Raw genomic sequence first — 14,996 nt, forward strand, 5'->3', positions numbered from 1 at the left:
GGGGGGGGGGGGGATGTAGGTGAAGCTCGTGGAGAACGAAATTCTGCACGAGCGGATGTAGAGAGTCCAATAGCAAGGGATAACCGGAAATAAGGTGTTGTAGGTTGGCTTCCACCGAGTAAAGAGAGGCTTCTCCCTCATGCTCTAACCACTGGTAAATTAATTTAGAAGCAGAGTCGATAACGGCCTCCTGAAGCTCCCTGGGTGGGGTGACTGCCGCTGGATCCATATCTGGCTGGTCCGTACTGTCACGGCGAGTGAGATAAGCCGTATAAAAATAATAAATGAGGACCCAATTGCAGGCAGTCGTGAAGATGTGAAGGTGGTTTATTGAATAAATGGCAAAGGAAAAAATGGCAAACGAAGACAAACTAAACTATACTGGAAAACAACTAAACTACAGAGCACAAACCTGAATGAGAACGAGCAGAGGAGAGGAGAATGACGATGGACAGCAGGGAGAGCACACGGGTGAGACATGGTGGCTACACAGACGGACCAGCAACTACAATGACAGAGGACACGACTTAAATACACAGAGAAACACAGGGGAATTACACACAGCTGGGAATAATCAACAAGACGAGACAGAGGTAAAACTGAACACACTCACATGAGACGCAGACCTTCACAATAAAACAGGAAACGAGAACACTACACCAAGACGCAGACCTGACACTGAGACAGACAGACAGAATGACACATGGAACCTGAACTAAACTAAACGTGAGATACAACCGAGAACAAATCCTTAAACGTGAATAAACAGAAACATAGAATTCTAATAATAATAATCATTATAATAATAATACTCATAGCGCCCAAAACCACAACAAACATTCAAAAATAAACTAATCAATCAAAACTCAAAATACTGGGTCAAAACTGACCCAGAACCGTGACATTGTGCCAAAGTTTGGATTTTTGTGTTTGGTGCATTTTTGTATTCTTCTCTTGAGTTCTGTATTAGGAGTTTTAGTCTTCTTGACTTTCATAGCTGCTTTGATTTCATTGTGATTCCTGTTGTCTCTACCAACCTCAGTGTTCCCCTCTCGGTCTTGTTCTAATGTTAGCTCCTTTGCGTCCCAGGTTTCCTACTTCCTGCTCTGAGTATGCTCACATAAAAGAGGGCATTTGATTTGCATCTAATTTCTCTTCCTCACAAAATCAGTGACCTGAGCACCATCTACTCCAATCAGACACATTATCAAAGGAACGGGTTATGGGAATCTATTATAAAAAAGCAACACTTTCTGCAGTTAAGAGAAGAAAGCAATGCTGTGACCGTGTAATTCATGCATAATGCACCTTCTGTGTGCATGTATATGTATACATATGTATATTTAGTGTGTACATGTCTGTACTTATAGAATCTATTATGTCTTTGAGGGACGTACCACTCAACGGTTTCCATATATAAATGGCAATTATGCACTTAAAGCACACTGTAAATAAGAGAAGCAGTGCTTTTTAGACAAAGCTCTGAGCATAACTTGCAGCTTACCAGGTTATGTGTTCAGCTACGTTACCAAGGTGATTTACCTTGTAAAAAGAGAGCCAGCTGCACCAAAAACAGACTTGAAGCTCCAACACAGTTATGAGCTGCCATGCTGTGCTCAATATAATGACCTTGACACAAGAGTGAATGAAGGACACATCTTACCAATGTGTCAGACAAAGATGATAAGACCAGGTGACTAAATGAGAGCATGTTGTTTTCCTTTGTCACAGCAAAGTGATGTCTGCTGCCACCAGGGGCCTGAATTCCACAGGACATGAGTTGCGAAACCTGTCAAAGTGCATCCAGTCACACCTGTCACAGCCTGGGGTCAAACTCACAGTGAAGATAGGGTGAAGGACATCAGGTCAAACAAACAACACAGAACTATATACAAAGGTTAACCAACAGCTTCTCTAAAATGAGACAACTTAATGATCAAATAACTCCTGAAGGTTTTATTTGAATACATGATTTTCAACATCATCAGCATCTTGCGCCTCCCCTTTCTTCTTTATATTTTTCTTCCAAAAAGCCAGACTTTCTTTTATTTATTCTGAGTTAACTTCAGTAGTTCTCCAGCTGTTTGTAGTTTTCACAGATGTAATATTATCTACAGCTACTCTTAGTACCATTGATGTTAAGTTAGACTCTTTTTCTCCAATTGATCTTTCTGAGTTAACTTCAATAATTACTTCCTCCAAACCATCAACGTGTCTTTTAGACCCCATTCCTACAAAACTGCTCAAAGAAGTCCTGCCATTAATTAATTCTTCGATCTTAAATATGATCAACCTATCTCTAATAATCGGCTATGTACCACAGGCCTTCAAGCTGGCTGTAGTTAAACCTTTACTCAAAAAGCATCTCTAGACCCAGCAGTCTTAGCTAATTATAGGCCAATCTCCAACCTTCCTTTATATCAAACATCCTTGAAAGAGTAGTTGTCAAACAGCTAACAGATCATCTGCAGAGGAATGGTTTATTTGAAGAGTTTCAGTCAGGTTTCAGAGCTCATCACAGCACAGAAACAGCTTTAGTGAAGGTTACAAATGATCTTCTTATGGCCTCTGACAGTGGACTCATCTCTGTGCTTGTCCTGCTAGACCTCAGTGCAGCGTTCGATACTGTCGACCACAATATCCTATTAGAGCGATTAGAACATGCTGTAGGTATTACAGGTACTGCGCTGCAGTGGTTTGTATCATATCTATCTAATAGACTCCAGTTTGTGCATGTAAATGGAGAGTCCTCTTCACACACTGAGGTTAATTATGGAGTTCCACAGGGTTCAGTGCTAGGACCAATTCTGTTTACATTATACATGCTTCCCTTAGGCAGCATCATTAGAAGACATAGCATACATTTACACTGTTATGCAGATGACACCCAGCTCTATCTGTCCATGAAGCCAGATAACACACACCAATGAGTTAAACTGCAGGAATGTCTTAAAGACATAAAGACCTGGATGGCCGCTAACTTTCTGCTTCTTCATTCAGATCAAACTGAGGTTATTGTACTCGGCCCTGAAAAGCTTAGAAATATGGTATCTAAGCAGATTCTTACTCTGGATGGCATTACCTTGGCCTCCAGTAACACTGTGAGGAACCTTGGAGTCATTTTTGACCAGGACATGTCCTTCAACGCACATATTAAACAAATATGTAAGACTGCTTTCTTCCATTTGTGCAACATCTCTAAAGTTAGAAATATCCTGTCTCAGAGTGACGCTGAAAAACTAGTTCATGCATTTATTACTTCCAGGCTGGACGACTGTAATTCATTATTATCAGGATGTCCTAAAAACTCGCTGAAAAGCCTTCAGCTGATCCAAAATGCTGCAGCAAGAGTCCTGACAGGGACTAGAAAGAGAGAGCAGATTTCTCCTGTTTTGGCTTCCTGTTAAATCCAGGATTCAAAATCCTGCTCCTCACATACAAGGTCTTAAATAATCAGGCCCCATCTTATCTTAATGACCTTGTAGTACCATATCACCCTATTAGAGCACTTCGCTCTCGCTCTGCAGGCCTACTTGTTGTTCCTAGAGTATTTAAAAGTAGAATGGGAGGCAGAGCCTTCAGTTTTCAGGCCCCTCTTCTGTGGAACCAGCTTCCAGTTTGGATTCAGGAGACAGACACTATCTCTACTTTCAAGATCAGGCTTCAAACTTTCCTTTTTGCTAAAGCATATAGTTAGGGCTGGACCAGGTGACCCTGAATCCTCCTTTAGTTATGCTGCAATAGACGTAGGCTGCCGGGCTATTCCCATGATGCATTGAGTTTTTCCTTTCCAGTCACCTTTCTCACTCACTATGTGTTAACAGACCTCTCTGCACTGAATCCTCCTTGTTATTTATCTCTGTTTTTTCTTACTTTTTATCTTTTATATATTTTTAAAATTCCCCTCTTGCCCCCCTGCAGGCGGACTTTATCCATCAAGCTCGGGTCCTCTACCAGAGGCCTGGGAACTTGATGATTCTGTGCAGTATCTTTACTGTTCCTAGGACTTCTTCTTCTGGACAGAGATTTGAATTCAATTGAACTGAAAGCCTTTATTATCATTATACATAGTATAACGAAACAAAAGTGCACACATGCTTTAAAACATTATAAAAACTATACAATAATTTAACTATACATTTAATATAAGTATAAATACACACTGCAGTACTGGATGACAGAGACAGACAGGCAGAGAATTGATGATATTTCAGTGCAGATTATTTTTTGTGCAAGTTTAAGTAGAGTATGGTGATAGCTTTAGGGAAGAAGCTGTCCCTGAGTCTGTTCTGGCCCGTATGGATCTGAAGCGCCTGCCAGACGGCAGTAGGTTAAAAAGATGGTAGCCGGGGTGGGTAATGTGCTTCAGGATGTTTCTGGCCCTGCTGAGACAAAGGGAGTTATAGATGGCAGACAAGGAGGGCAGAGGGCAGCTGATGATTCTTTGTGCTGTGTTTACTACCCTCTGTAGTCTCTTCCTGTTTGCCTCCATGCAGCATAGGTCAGCAGGCTCTCGATAGTGGATCTGTAGAAGGTCACCAGCAACTGGGTGTTTAATCACTCCTTCCTGAGCACCCTTGGGAAGTGTAGCCACTGCTGGGCCTTCTTGACTAGCGCCGTGGTGTTAGCTGACCAGCAGAGGTCCACAGAGATGTGGACACCAAGGCATTTGAAGGACTCCACTTGCTAATATGGTATATGGTAGCAACTTGAAGCATTTTCTTGGCACACTTTGTCCTCCGTAATATCAACAAAGTATTGTTTACATTCCACAGTCCGACCTGAGTGTTGCTGCTGACAGTGTATCATCTTCTGATGGCTCCTTCCAGCAGGATAACACACCATGTTACAAATCCCATATCATGTCTAACTGGTTTCAGGAACAGGACGATGTTCACTGTACTCACATGGCCTTGAAATGTAGTGAAACTACAACAACTGTATGAATATCATCATCATCATCAACTATCAACGTGGATCAAATTCTCTGAGGAATGTTTCCAGCACCTGCAGTTCTGAAATTATAGCAAGAAACCTCTGACAGAACCAGGCTCAATCTGCCGCAACTCACTGAGGGTGAGGGGAGAACAGCACAAAGACAGACTGTGGAAAAGAGCCAGAGATTTATAATAACTAATTATTAAAGGCAGAGTGTTGTTTAAAAAGGTGAGTGAAGAAGATCAATCAGTGCATCACGAGAAACCCGCAGAAGCCTATAGCCGGTGCAGTGTAACTAAGGACGGATTTAAGGTCACGTGATTCAGCCCTAACTATATGCTTTATCAAAAAGGAAAGTTTTAAAAGTAAAGAGGGTGCCTGTCTCCTGAATCCAAACTGGAAGTTAATGTCTGAACTCACAGTACACAACTGTGAAACCATCCTTCCCCCCAAACAACGACGCATGAAGAACTGAGAGCGAGACCTGCACTTCTCACTAAGCAGGGAGACATTTATTTGTTCCATGTATAATCTAATATTGGATGTATTATCTCTATTTTTCAGAGATGAAAAATAGTCTTTTCATCTTTTCCAGTGCACCTATGGATTTTTTAAGTCCATCTCCTCTTTCCACAAGTTTCAGCTGTTTTTTCGAACATCCAGACGATTAAAAATGAAACTACCTTAAAAATCACACCTCCATCTGCCTGGTTCTGTGTTGGGGGACTTTAATGGGACTCAAACACTTTTTTTACTACTGAAAAAAAGGTTTGAGTCACCTGATAAAAAAAGGATAACAATACAAACCTGTAAAGGCCCCCTTGCATTATATCAGTGAGGCAGACATTGTGATATCTGAACAATACCAGCTGGATGTGTGTGTCAGAGAAAAAGTACCAAACATTAGTCTTGTGCTCAGCAGTGTACCATCTGTCTTAACATTCTGTTTCCAGGAGCTGCAACTGTGATTTACGCTCCATGTGCAACTCTTAACAAGACAGAAGCTTCAAACAGTAAGAGAATACAATTGGAATTTAATTAAAGCACCAATGCTGATAGGTAATCTGATTACTCTCCACAAGCACTTCAGCACTCAGCAAAAGCACTTTCGCCTGCATGACTGAACCTGCTGGTAACAGCAGTTATGTCACAAAGACAGCAGCCATAATGACAGCAGACTGCTGATGTCTTGGAGTCCTGAATGATGACAACCAGCGTTAATGATGTTCTTCTTACTTCATAACTTTATAAACAGAATTGACCCTTTGACCAAACGTATGCATACTCATGCACAACCAACTTTCCATGAAAATGACAAAATGACAACAGCTGCTGTTTACATAAGCACTCTCGTGTCTGTGATAACCAAGCAGATAGAGGGGTCTGTTTCAAATAAAGCCAGAGCTGCCGTCAGCCTCACCAATGTCCTTCTTCCTACAGCTTCAGTACGAGAAATGAAACTTGGTCACACAAAGGAGACACTACACTGATGATTACTGTCAGTACATGCTAAAGTACATGTACATGTGTGGATGCCAGCTGAAGACAAAAGGTTCAGCTCTAACCAGCTGCTCAGTGACAGCTGTACCAAAATACACAATTTTCAGACGCTTGTAATATCTTAAAAAAACCACATAATTTTCACTGGAGATTTATATTATTATGATGATATAAATCATCAGTTGTTTCCTTTTAACATTAATTAATTTCCAAGCAACCCAGACTGACCGAACTCTGTCGTGGGAGCAATGTGAAGATGCGTTTTCCCTGCTTCTGTGAATACTTCCTCTGAGCGTCACCTACCTGGTCTTAATGGTGGGGTTCATCCTGAGAGGAAACAGTCCCAAGTCTATGTCTTCGCTGTCAGGGTTAAACTCTAGTGCTCCTGAGACATAAATCAGAAAGTAGTCCCAGAGCTCAGGCAACTTCTGAGAGGAGAGAATCATGAGGGAAACTCGAGGGAGGCTCTGTTTTGGAGAAACAACTAGCTAAAGATGGGTGTCATCCAGAGTGGGGGGCCCACAGCAGCGTTCTATCACCTCCCTTCAGCTTGCATTTAAGCGTTCCAGCTGATCCAGCTTCAATGTCCACTCAGCAAATACATTTAGCTGACTGACTCCTTCCCTCGGGACATAACACAAGCACAAAATGAACCGTTCCTCTCCAAACTGCACCACGTCCTCCACAAACAGGACCGGATAGATATATTTATCTGCTTTCCTTTGGAAAACTCAGGAAAATGCTAAAGGTCCTTTTTATTTGGAATGTTGTATCAGTGTAGTCCAATATGACATCTGACAAAGAAAATAAAACAAACAGTCACTGTCACCTCATACATGCTCTCACATTTCACCGAAACACACAGTGTACATGTTGTTAGTGTCTGCTTTGGCTGTTTACCTGTTTATTTCAGCTGCTTATTAAGGCTTTAATTAAGAGATAAACGTGACTATTCTCTGGGATTATTAAATCACAAATATATGGAGGAAGGATAAAATGTGAGGATTGTTTTCAAGGAAGCATCTGTTAGACTGGCAGGATGGCTCTACCTGGTCACACGACCAATACTTAGCTGGAGGACCAAATGAAATCATGCTTCTACAGTAATTTATGATTATTTCAGGGAAAAAAAAAATCTCCGTTTAATGAGAAGCATCCATGAAGAGGACCGTGGTGATTTTATGTTATTCTGAAAACAACAGCTTTTCTTACCGTGCCTTCTTTGCCCCTGACAAGTCTGTGACTTTGACCTCAAAGCTGGCTTTTCAAGTTCTCGCGACCTTTTCTGGAATTTATTGTTGGAAATTTAGATTCACCTTAACGTCACTTGCCCGATCAGTAATGTTGTATGAACACAGGACAAAACTGTCGCTCGAGTCTTCACATTTTAGTGATGCGTTGTTCCAGTGTGAGATGAACGCAGCGTAGGCGTGCGCGTCTCCTACCGTACTCTGCGCACAGGAGAGGCGCACAGCGCCCACTCTCTAGTCCGTGCCGGGCGCACACGCGCTTGTTCACGTACCAGTAAATGAGCGACAGTCCGTCGAAGCGCTCGAGCTCCCTGCCGCGCTCCTTCAGCAGAGACATGCTCTCCTCAGTGTGAGCCTGCGGTCCGTGCGCTGACTGTGGGGCTGTGTCAGCACTCACCCCCTCACATCAGTGGTGTGGACAGGTGGGGCTTTTCCTGCTGACTGACCGCAGCCCGTCTGTCTGACTGCTGTCCTGCATCTGTGAGTGGGTTCGACCCCTGCAGCAGTGACGCTGCTTAGGAAAAGTTGTCGGGTCGCCGTTGACGGGAGAAGTAGGCTAGCCGACTGGACCAGCTCACAGCAGTCAAATTACGCACGTAATACATGAGCGTTGACAACTCTCTTTTACTTTTAGAAAGCCTTAACAAAGGCAGTCCAAAAAAGATGTATGGATATAAAGCTGAATTATTGTGTGGTTTAGATTTGCAGCATACCTTTCGGTTCAAAATGTATGTATTTTTTATTTATGTTTTAAGGTTAGAGCAGTGTCTCTTTTACAATATCAAAGAAAGTGCAAATATCCTGGAAATTAGGGCTGACGCTATCAAATTGTTTCAGTAATCAAGTATTCTACCAATTATTCCATCGATTATTCGAGTAACTGCAAAAAATACTTTTGACTTATTAATAAGCAAAAATTGTAGAACGATCAAGCGTTACTTTTTGTTACAACGTTGCTTTATTGAGCGTGCAGTGACCAGTCAAAACACAACAACCCTGAAAACGGCTACATACTCTCACTGCTGAACAGCCTACTGCTGTAAAGTTATTGCAGATGACGTAAAGCTGCCGTACACCTTGGCTAACATAAACCCATATATGGCGATAATAAATATTCCAAATAGAAAAAACACAGGTCTTTCAAAATGAACTGCTCAGTGGTTTGCATTTTAGAAACTGCAGTGTTTTAATAGTTTAACTGCATACAGCATCTGTCAAAAACGAAACCATTTCATTGTAGTTACGTGCCATCTTAAAATGTAATTGTTTAAATAAAACATTTTCTCAAATACAAAAATAAATAAATAATCTAAAGTAATGTCAAATAAAATGTGCTGTACATGCAACCTAAACTTGTGCATAAAAAAGCTACTGTTTCAGTACCTCCACAAACACAAGTACAAGCTTAAACACCAGTGTTGTGCCAAAAAGTGAATGTGGGAATTTAAACAGTTATAAATATTTGTTGGCCTATAACAGGGCTGCCCAATCCCAGTCCTCGAGAGCTACTATCCTGCAGCTTTTAGATGCATCCCTACTCCAACACAGCTGAATCAAATGGTTTGATTACCTCTTCAGCATGCCATCGTGTTTGGCAAAGGCCTGATAACAAGCCATTCAGTTGATTCAGCTGTGTTGGAGTAGGGATGCATCTAAAAGCTGCAGGATAGTAGCTCTCGAGGACTGGGATTGGGCAGCCCTGGCCTATAACCTCTCAAATATAGGACAAACATATCTCTCATGAAGGATATGAAGTCGTTTTGAGAACATTCCAATTGTAACCCATTCCTAGCAGGGTGAAGCCTGGAAGCGTCATGTCCCCGTGTCTCCCCGGCTGACTTTGTTTTTGTTTTGCTCTCCCGTCTCTTCCCTCGGCCGGGCCGGTGTTCATTGCGGGCTCCCGCCTCTGGCCCCCGCGCCTGCCCTCATCATCACATCTGCTGCCGATTCCAGTGGATTAAAGCACTACTTAAGATGGCAGACCTGTGTTATTCTTCGTTGTATCGTTGAGCTATCGGCGTCAGTCAACCTGCAGATCCGAAAATCTGAATCGTGAGTTTTGTGCGACTTTTCAGCCACCATTATAAGTATTACGAAACCAATATCGAAAACAGGCACATCCTTGAAGGGGTGAAAATCTCTGTCATTATCCACGGGGGTTGAGGGCCTCCGCTCCCATCTCCTCTGGGCCCTTGATGACTGGAGGTTGGCATCCCAAAGGAGGCGCTGAGTCCCAGGAATAGAAGGCCTGAATGTTCACGACATGAAAGACTCTCGCGTCTTTGACGATTTCAACTTAGCTAACCTGTAGTTGTCATGGCTATGTGCAGGCAGGCAGGGAAAAGGACCCAAAAGGACTCACGGAGGCAAGGGTGAAACTCAAAACAAACAGCTTTATTGCCAGTTGCAGATTGAACAGGAGACAACTACACTGGGAAAACATAAACTGATGGGCAGGCAAACAGGTTAACGGAACACAGTGAAGGCTCCCAGATGGAAAAGAAACAGGAAAAACTTATAAAAGACTTGCACCAGCTTTAGCTTGCTTCATATAATGAATCATATAAGGCTTATATGATTTACTCATGAAAGTTTCACACAAGACAGATACAAACTTTATAAGATTTATATATATCTTTTCCATATGGGTTGTACGACATGACAACGAGCAGGGGAAGACGCAGATACTAAATACAAGAGGTGAACAGAACTAAGTGGAAACAGCTGGGAGACACAGCTGACGCTGATTACACTGACGAGACAGGGAGAGCACAAACAGAACACACTGACAAAAGACACAAACCTTCAAAATAAAACAGGAAATGTACAGATTGGACTCAGAGATGCGGTACAGACAGAACATAGGGAACACATGGGCGGACACAAAACAGAGGGAGCGCAAAACCAAACCTCTTAAGAACCAAAGGGTGTAAACCCAAACGCACAATCAGCATAAACTACAACAAAGGATGATAATAACAACAACAAAATAATAGTAATACAAAATAAACACAAAACGCTGGGTCAAATGACCCAGTACCGTGACAGTAGGTGACCTCCCTGAGCTTCTGTGGCTGTTTTGAGATTTGTTTGTGGATGATACGCCGTACTGAGGCACTGGGTTCACCCAAGAATGGAGAGAACAAGCTCAAACAGTTCACTGATGAATGGTTAACCTCTGTAGGAGTAACTAACTAGTAACTAACTAACTTGAGCTGTCATCTCCCAAACTGCACATACCTCAATCCACTTAGCAATAGTCCACGAACACCAGTAAGTAGACATTACCCAAAATGGTGGAGGAAGTAAGCCCACCCCTGTGGATACCTGCTGGCTTACTGTGACTGGGCTTGATGAGTTGATAAACTTGGCAAGACGTGACGTAGCCCTTGCACCGAAATCTTAGACCAGAAGAAACAAGACTGCATTATGGCTAAGGTTTTAGAGATTACCAGATGACAAGTGGTGGGGGGTCATGATAGTAACCACACAGTTACCCAGGAGAATCATAGAAGCATAAAGCTTCAGTTTTGGACAAAGGTGCGAGGTGTCATCCAAGTTCAGACGAGGCGACAACTGCAGGTCTCTGAGCCTCTGTTCTGTCAGAATTTCCATAGGGGCACCCTCAGGAGCAGGCAGACGGTTGCGAGACACAGCATCTGGCACCCTTTTGTGCACGCCTGCCTTATGTATAATGGTAAAGTCAAAGTCTGTGCCAAGAACACTGGGCCAAGTGGTTGATGTTGTTGGGGCTTGCCATCAGGTACCTGAGGCTGTTGTGGTCGATGAAGACTGTGACATGAAGCCCCCTGACTTGGGTTAGAAGTGCCCCAAGTGCCCTACTTTTTGCATAAATTAACTCCCGTACACTGCTGCTGCTTCCCTACCATCAGCATCCTTCTGCATTAAGGCTACTCCTAAGCTCAGATCACACACATCTGTATGGATCAAGAAGGTTTGGGTGGAGTCGTGAAGTGACAGGATGGGCACTGTCATAATGCTCAGTTTTAGCAAGTCTACTGACTTCTCACACCAGTCTGTGTCCTCCCTGTTCAGAGCATGCCCTGCTGTGTGATAACAGCAGTGTGATAACTCGTTAGATGGAGAAACTGTCATATTTGCTTCACTGAGGATGGGGTTATAAACTCTATCACAGAAATGTGGGACTGAGAGAGACACTGAAGTTCAGGCTTTCCACTCCTTACATCTGATAGAGGGTGAGGTCTTAACAACCAGCCCTTCATGTTTAAAATGTCAGTGTGATAACAGAGTGTATCTGTATTTGCTCATTGTAAATCATCTTCATTCTTAACCAAAAATATAATAAAAAGATGTTGTCAATACATCCATTAAACGTGATTTGGCATGAAGTGATGTAATGGTTCAACACAGAACCATAATTCACATGTGATTTTGCTGATATTGTAGCTAATTATGCTTAATCGCTTACTCCTGATCAATATAAAATCATGTATGAATTCATCCAGTATGTTAACTAAGAAAATATAATCCATGAAATCACTGAGAGGATGTAGGATGGGAGGGAGTGAGCTAATGTTCATATGTAATGTGATTTTCTATGACAAGAATAACATAGAAAAAAGTACATGCAATGAAGTGATTTGAAAGTTTAAACGTTTGTTTCATTCATGTATATGGAAAAGTCAGGTGGTAAGGTTTGGCTGGACATTGGGTGATTAGATGTCAACAGCATGACTGGACGTCACAATGGGTGAGGCCAGATGTCACCTCTGAAGATGTGATGTCGAGAAAGAGTGACCAGATATAAAAGTCAGGTGAAGAAGGACACAAAAAGAAACAGATTAAATAAACAAGTGCCTAAGAATTAGAAACATTCCTCTGAACAGGTGGCTTGTTGTACGTCTCCAAAATGAAATTATGTTGTCATATATTTTTCTGCTGTGACTGGCTTCTGGCTTCAGTGGTGGGATGATACTCAAAACGTCCTCAAAGAGATACCACAGTATGTCTTAGCAAACTGGCCAGAAGAAGCTGCTGACCCCAGTTATGTGCATGCAACAGACCTCAATATGTGTTTCCTTGTACCTGTGATGACACCTGGGTAGAGGTCAGCACTACACACCTTCACCAACAACTTCAGGACTTTTTTACAAACTTTCTGTGGCTGTGGTTGCTGTCTGTCGATGAGTGAAACAACAGACATTTAAACGTTTGGGTGGGGGGTTGTTTCTGTATTAAAGCACTCACAGGTCAGAATTTGTATCCTCACAGTGGATGGAATTGATAGCACATCTTTGGGTATCTCCTGAACTGTTTTCCTCCTCCGTCCTTGCACTCAGAACATTCTCCATACATGCACTATATGTTTTCTATGTCACATGTGATTTCTTTCACAAGGTCATCCAGATTGACAGTGGTGTGTCATGGTGCGGGGAAGTGCGGATTTTTTCCACAGTGCTGGGCTCCACCTTCAGGCGGAGACTCCAATCAGCCTTCACACCTGACTGCAATCAAGTCACCGGCATTTAAGACCAGCACTCACAACAGACCTCTGCCAGATCTTCAGCTAACCTGTGTCAGTGCCAGGCCGTCAAGCTCTCATGATGAAATCCTTTAATGTTTGCAATTTTGCTCATAGTGTTTTCTCTCTGCCATAGTTACCTGCCTGGTCATCAATACAATACATTCCATCCATCCATCCATTTTCATCCGCTTTGTCCGGGGCCGGGTCGCGGGGGCAGCAGCCTAAGCAAAGAGGCCCAGACCTCCCTCTTCCCAGCCACCTCCTCAAGCTTATCCGGGAGAATACCAAGGCGTTTCCAGGCCAGCCGAGAGATATAATCTCTCCAGCGTGTCCTGGGTCTGCCCCGGGGCCTCCTCCCGGTGGGACATGCCTGGAACACCTCACCCAGGAGGCGCCCAGGGGGCATCCTTGTCAGATGCCTGAACCACCTCAGCTGGCTCCTTTCGATGTGGAGCAGCAGCTGCTCTACTCTGAGCCCCTCCCGGATGGCCGAACTTCTCACCCTATCTCTAAGGGAGAGGCCAGCCACCCTTTGGAGGAAGCTCATTTCTGCCGCTTGTATCCGCGATCTCGTTCTTTCGGTCACTACCCACAGCTCGTGGCCATAGGTGAGGGTAGGGACGTAGATCGACCGGTAAATTGAGAGCTTCGCTTTTACACTCAGCTCCCTCTTCACCACGACGGACCGGTGCAGTGTCCGCATTACTGCAGCTGCAGCCCCAATCCGTCTGTCGATCTCCGGCTCCCTTCTCCCATCACTCGCGAACAAGACCCCGAGATACTTGAACTCCTCCACTTGGGGCAGGAACTCATCCCCGACCCGGAGTGGGCACTCCACCCTTTTCTGGCTGAGAACCATGGCCTCAGATTTGGAGGTGCTGATCCTCATTCCCGCTGCTTCAAACTCGGCTGCGAACCGCTCCAGTGTGAGCTGGAGGCCCTCACCCGATGAAGCCAACAGAACCACATCATCTGCAAAAATCAGAGATGAGATTCTGAGGCCACCAAAGCGAAAGCCCTCCGCCACTTGGCTGCGCCTAGAAATCCTGTCCATAAAAATTATGAACAGAACCGGAGACAAAGGGCAGCCCTGGCGGAGCCCATCACCCACCAGGAACGAGTCCGACTTATTGCCGGCAATGCGAACCAAGCTCTTGCAACGGTTGTATAGGGATCGAATGGCCCGTAGCAATGGGCCAGACACCCCATATTCCCGCAACACCTCCCACAGGACACCCCGAGGGACACGGTCGAATGCCTTCTCCAAGTCCACAAAACACATGTAGACTGGTTGGGCAAACTCCCATGCACCCTCAAGTATCCTGGAGAGGATAAAGAGCTGGTCCAGTGTTCCGCGACCAGGACGAAAACCGCATTGTTCCTCCTGTATCCGAGGTTCGACTAATGGACGAACTCTCCTTTCCAGCACCCTGGCATAGACTTTCCCAGGGAGGCTGAGGAGTGTGATCCCCCTGTAGTTGGAACACACCCTCCGGTCCCCTTTCTTGAAGATGGGGACCACCACCCCGGTCTGCCAGTCCACAGGTACTGCCCCTGATCTCCATGCAACATTGCAGAGGCGTGTCAACCAGGACAGCCCTACAACGTCCAGAGCCTTCAGGAACTCGGGGCGGACCTCATCAACACCAGGGGCTCTGCCACCAAGGAGTTGTTTAACTGCCTCAGTGACCTCGCCCCCGGAAATTGGCGGGTCATTCCCCTCATCCCCAGACTCTGCTTCCTCCTCGGAAGACGTGTCAGTGGGATTAAGGAGGTCCTCGAAGTATTCCTTCCACCGCCTG

At 44.1% G+C, this 14,996-nt stretch overlaps 1 protein-coding gene across 2 annotated transcripts in view; it reads right to left on the bottom strand.

The window, feature by feature from the left end:
* The window catches only part of LOC146632995 (syntaxin-binding protein 4), an 81,406-nt gene extending 73,381 nt beyond the window's left edge, over nucleotides 1-8,025 (bottom strand). The window contains exon 1 of one of the 2 annotated variants that reach the window (XM_085351932.1): nucleotides 7,961-8,025. In XM_085351932.1, the coding sequence (XP_085208058.1) occupies nucleotides 7,961-8,025 (65 nt within the window). Of the gene's footprint in view, nucleotides 1-6,741; nucleotides 6,885-7,960 lie in introns of those variants that run through there. The other variant, XM_085351931.1, reaches the window with a different exon arrangement.
* Between the last annotated feature and the right edge of the window lie 6,971 nt (nucleotides 8,026-14,996).

The sequence above is a fragment of the Diplotaxodon limnothrissa genome, linkage group LG4, assembly GCF_057381915.1.
Source record: "Diplotaxodon limnothrissa isolate DT_005_m linkage group LG4, D_limnothrissa_male_GT1.1, whole genome shotgun sequence".
NCBI classification, from domain to species: domain Eukaryota; kingdom Metazoa; phylum Chordata; class Actinopteri; order Cichliformes; family Cichlidae; genus Diplotaxodon; species Diplotaxodon limnothrissa.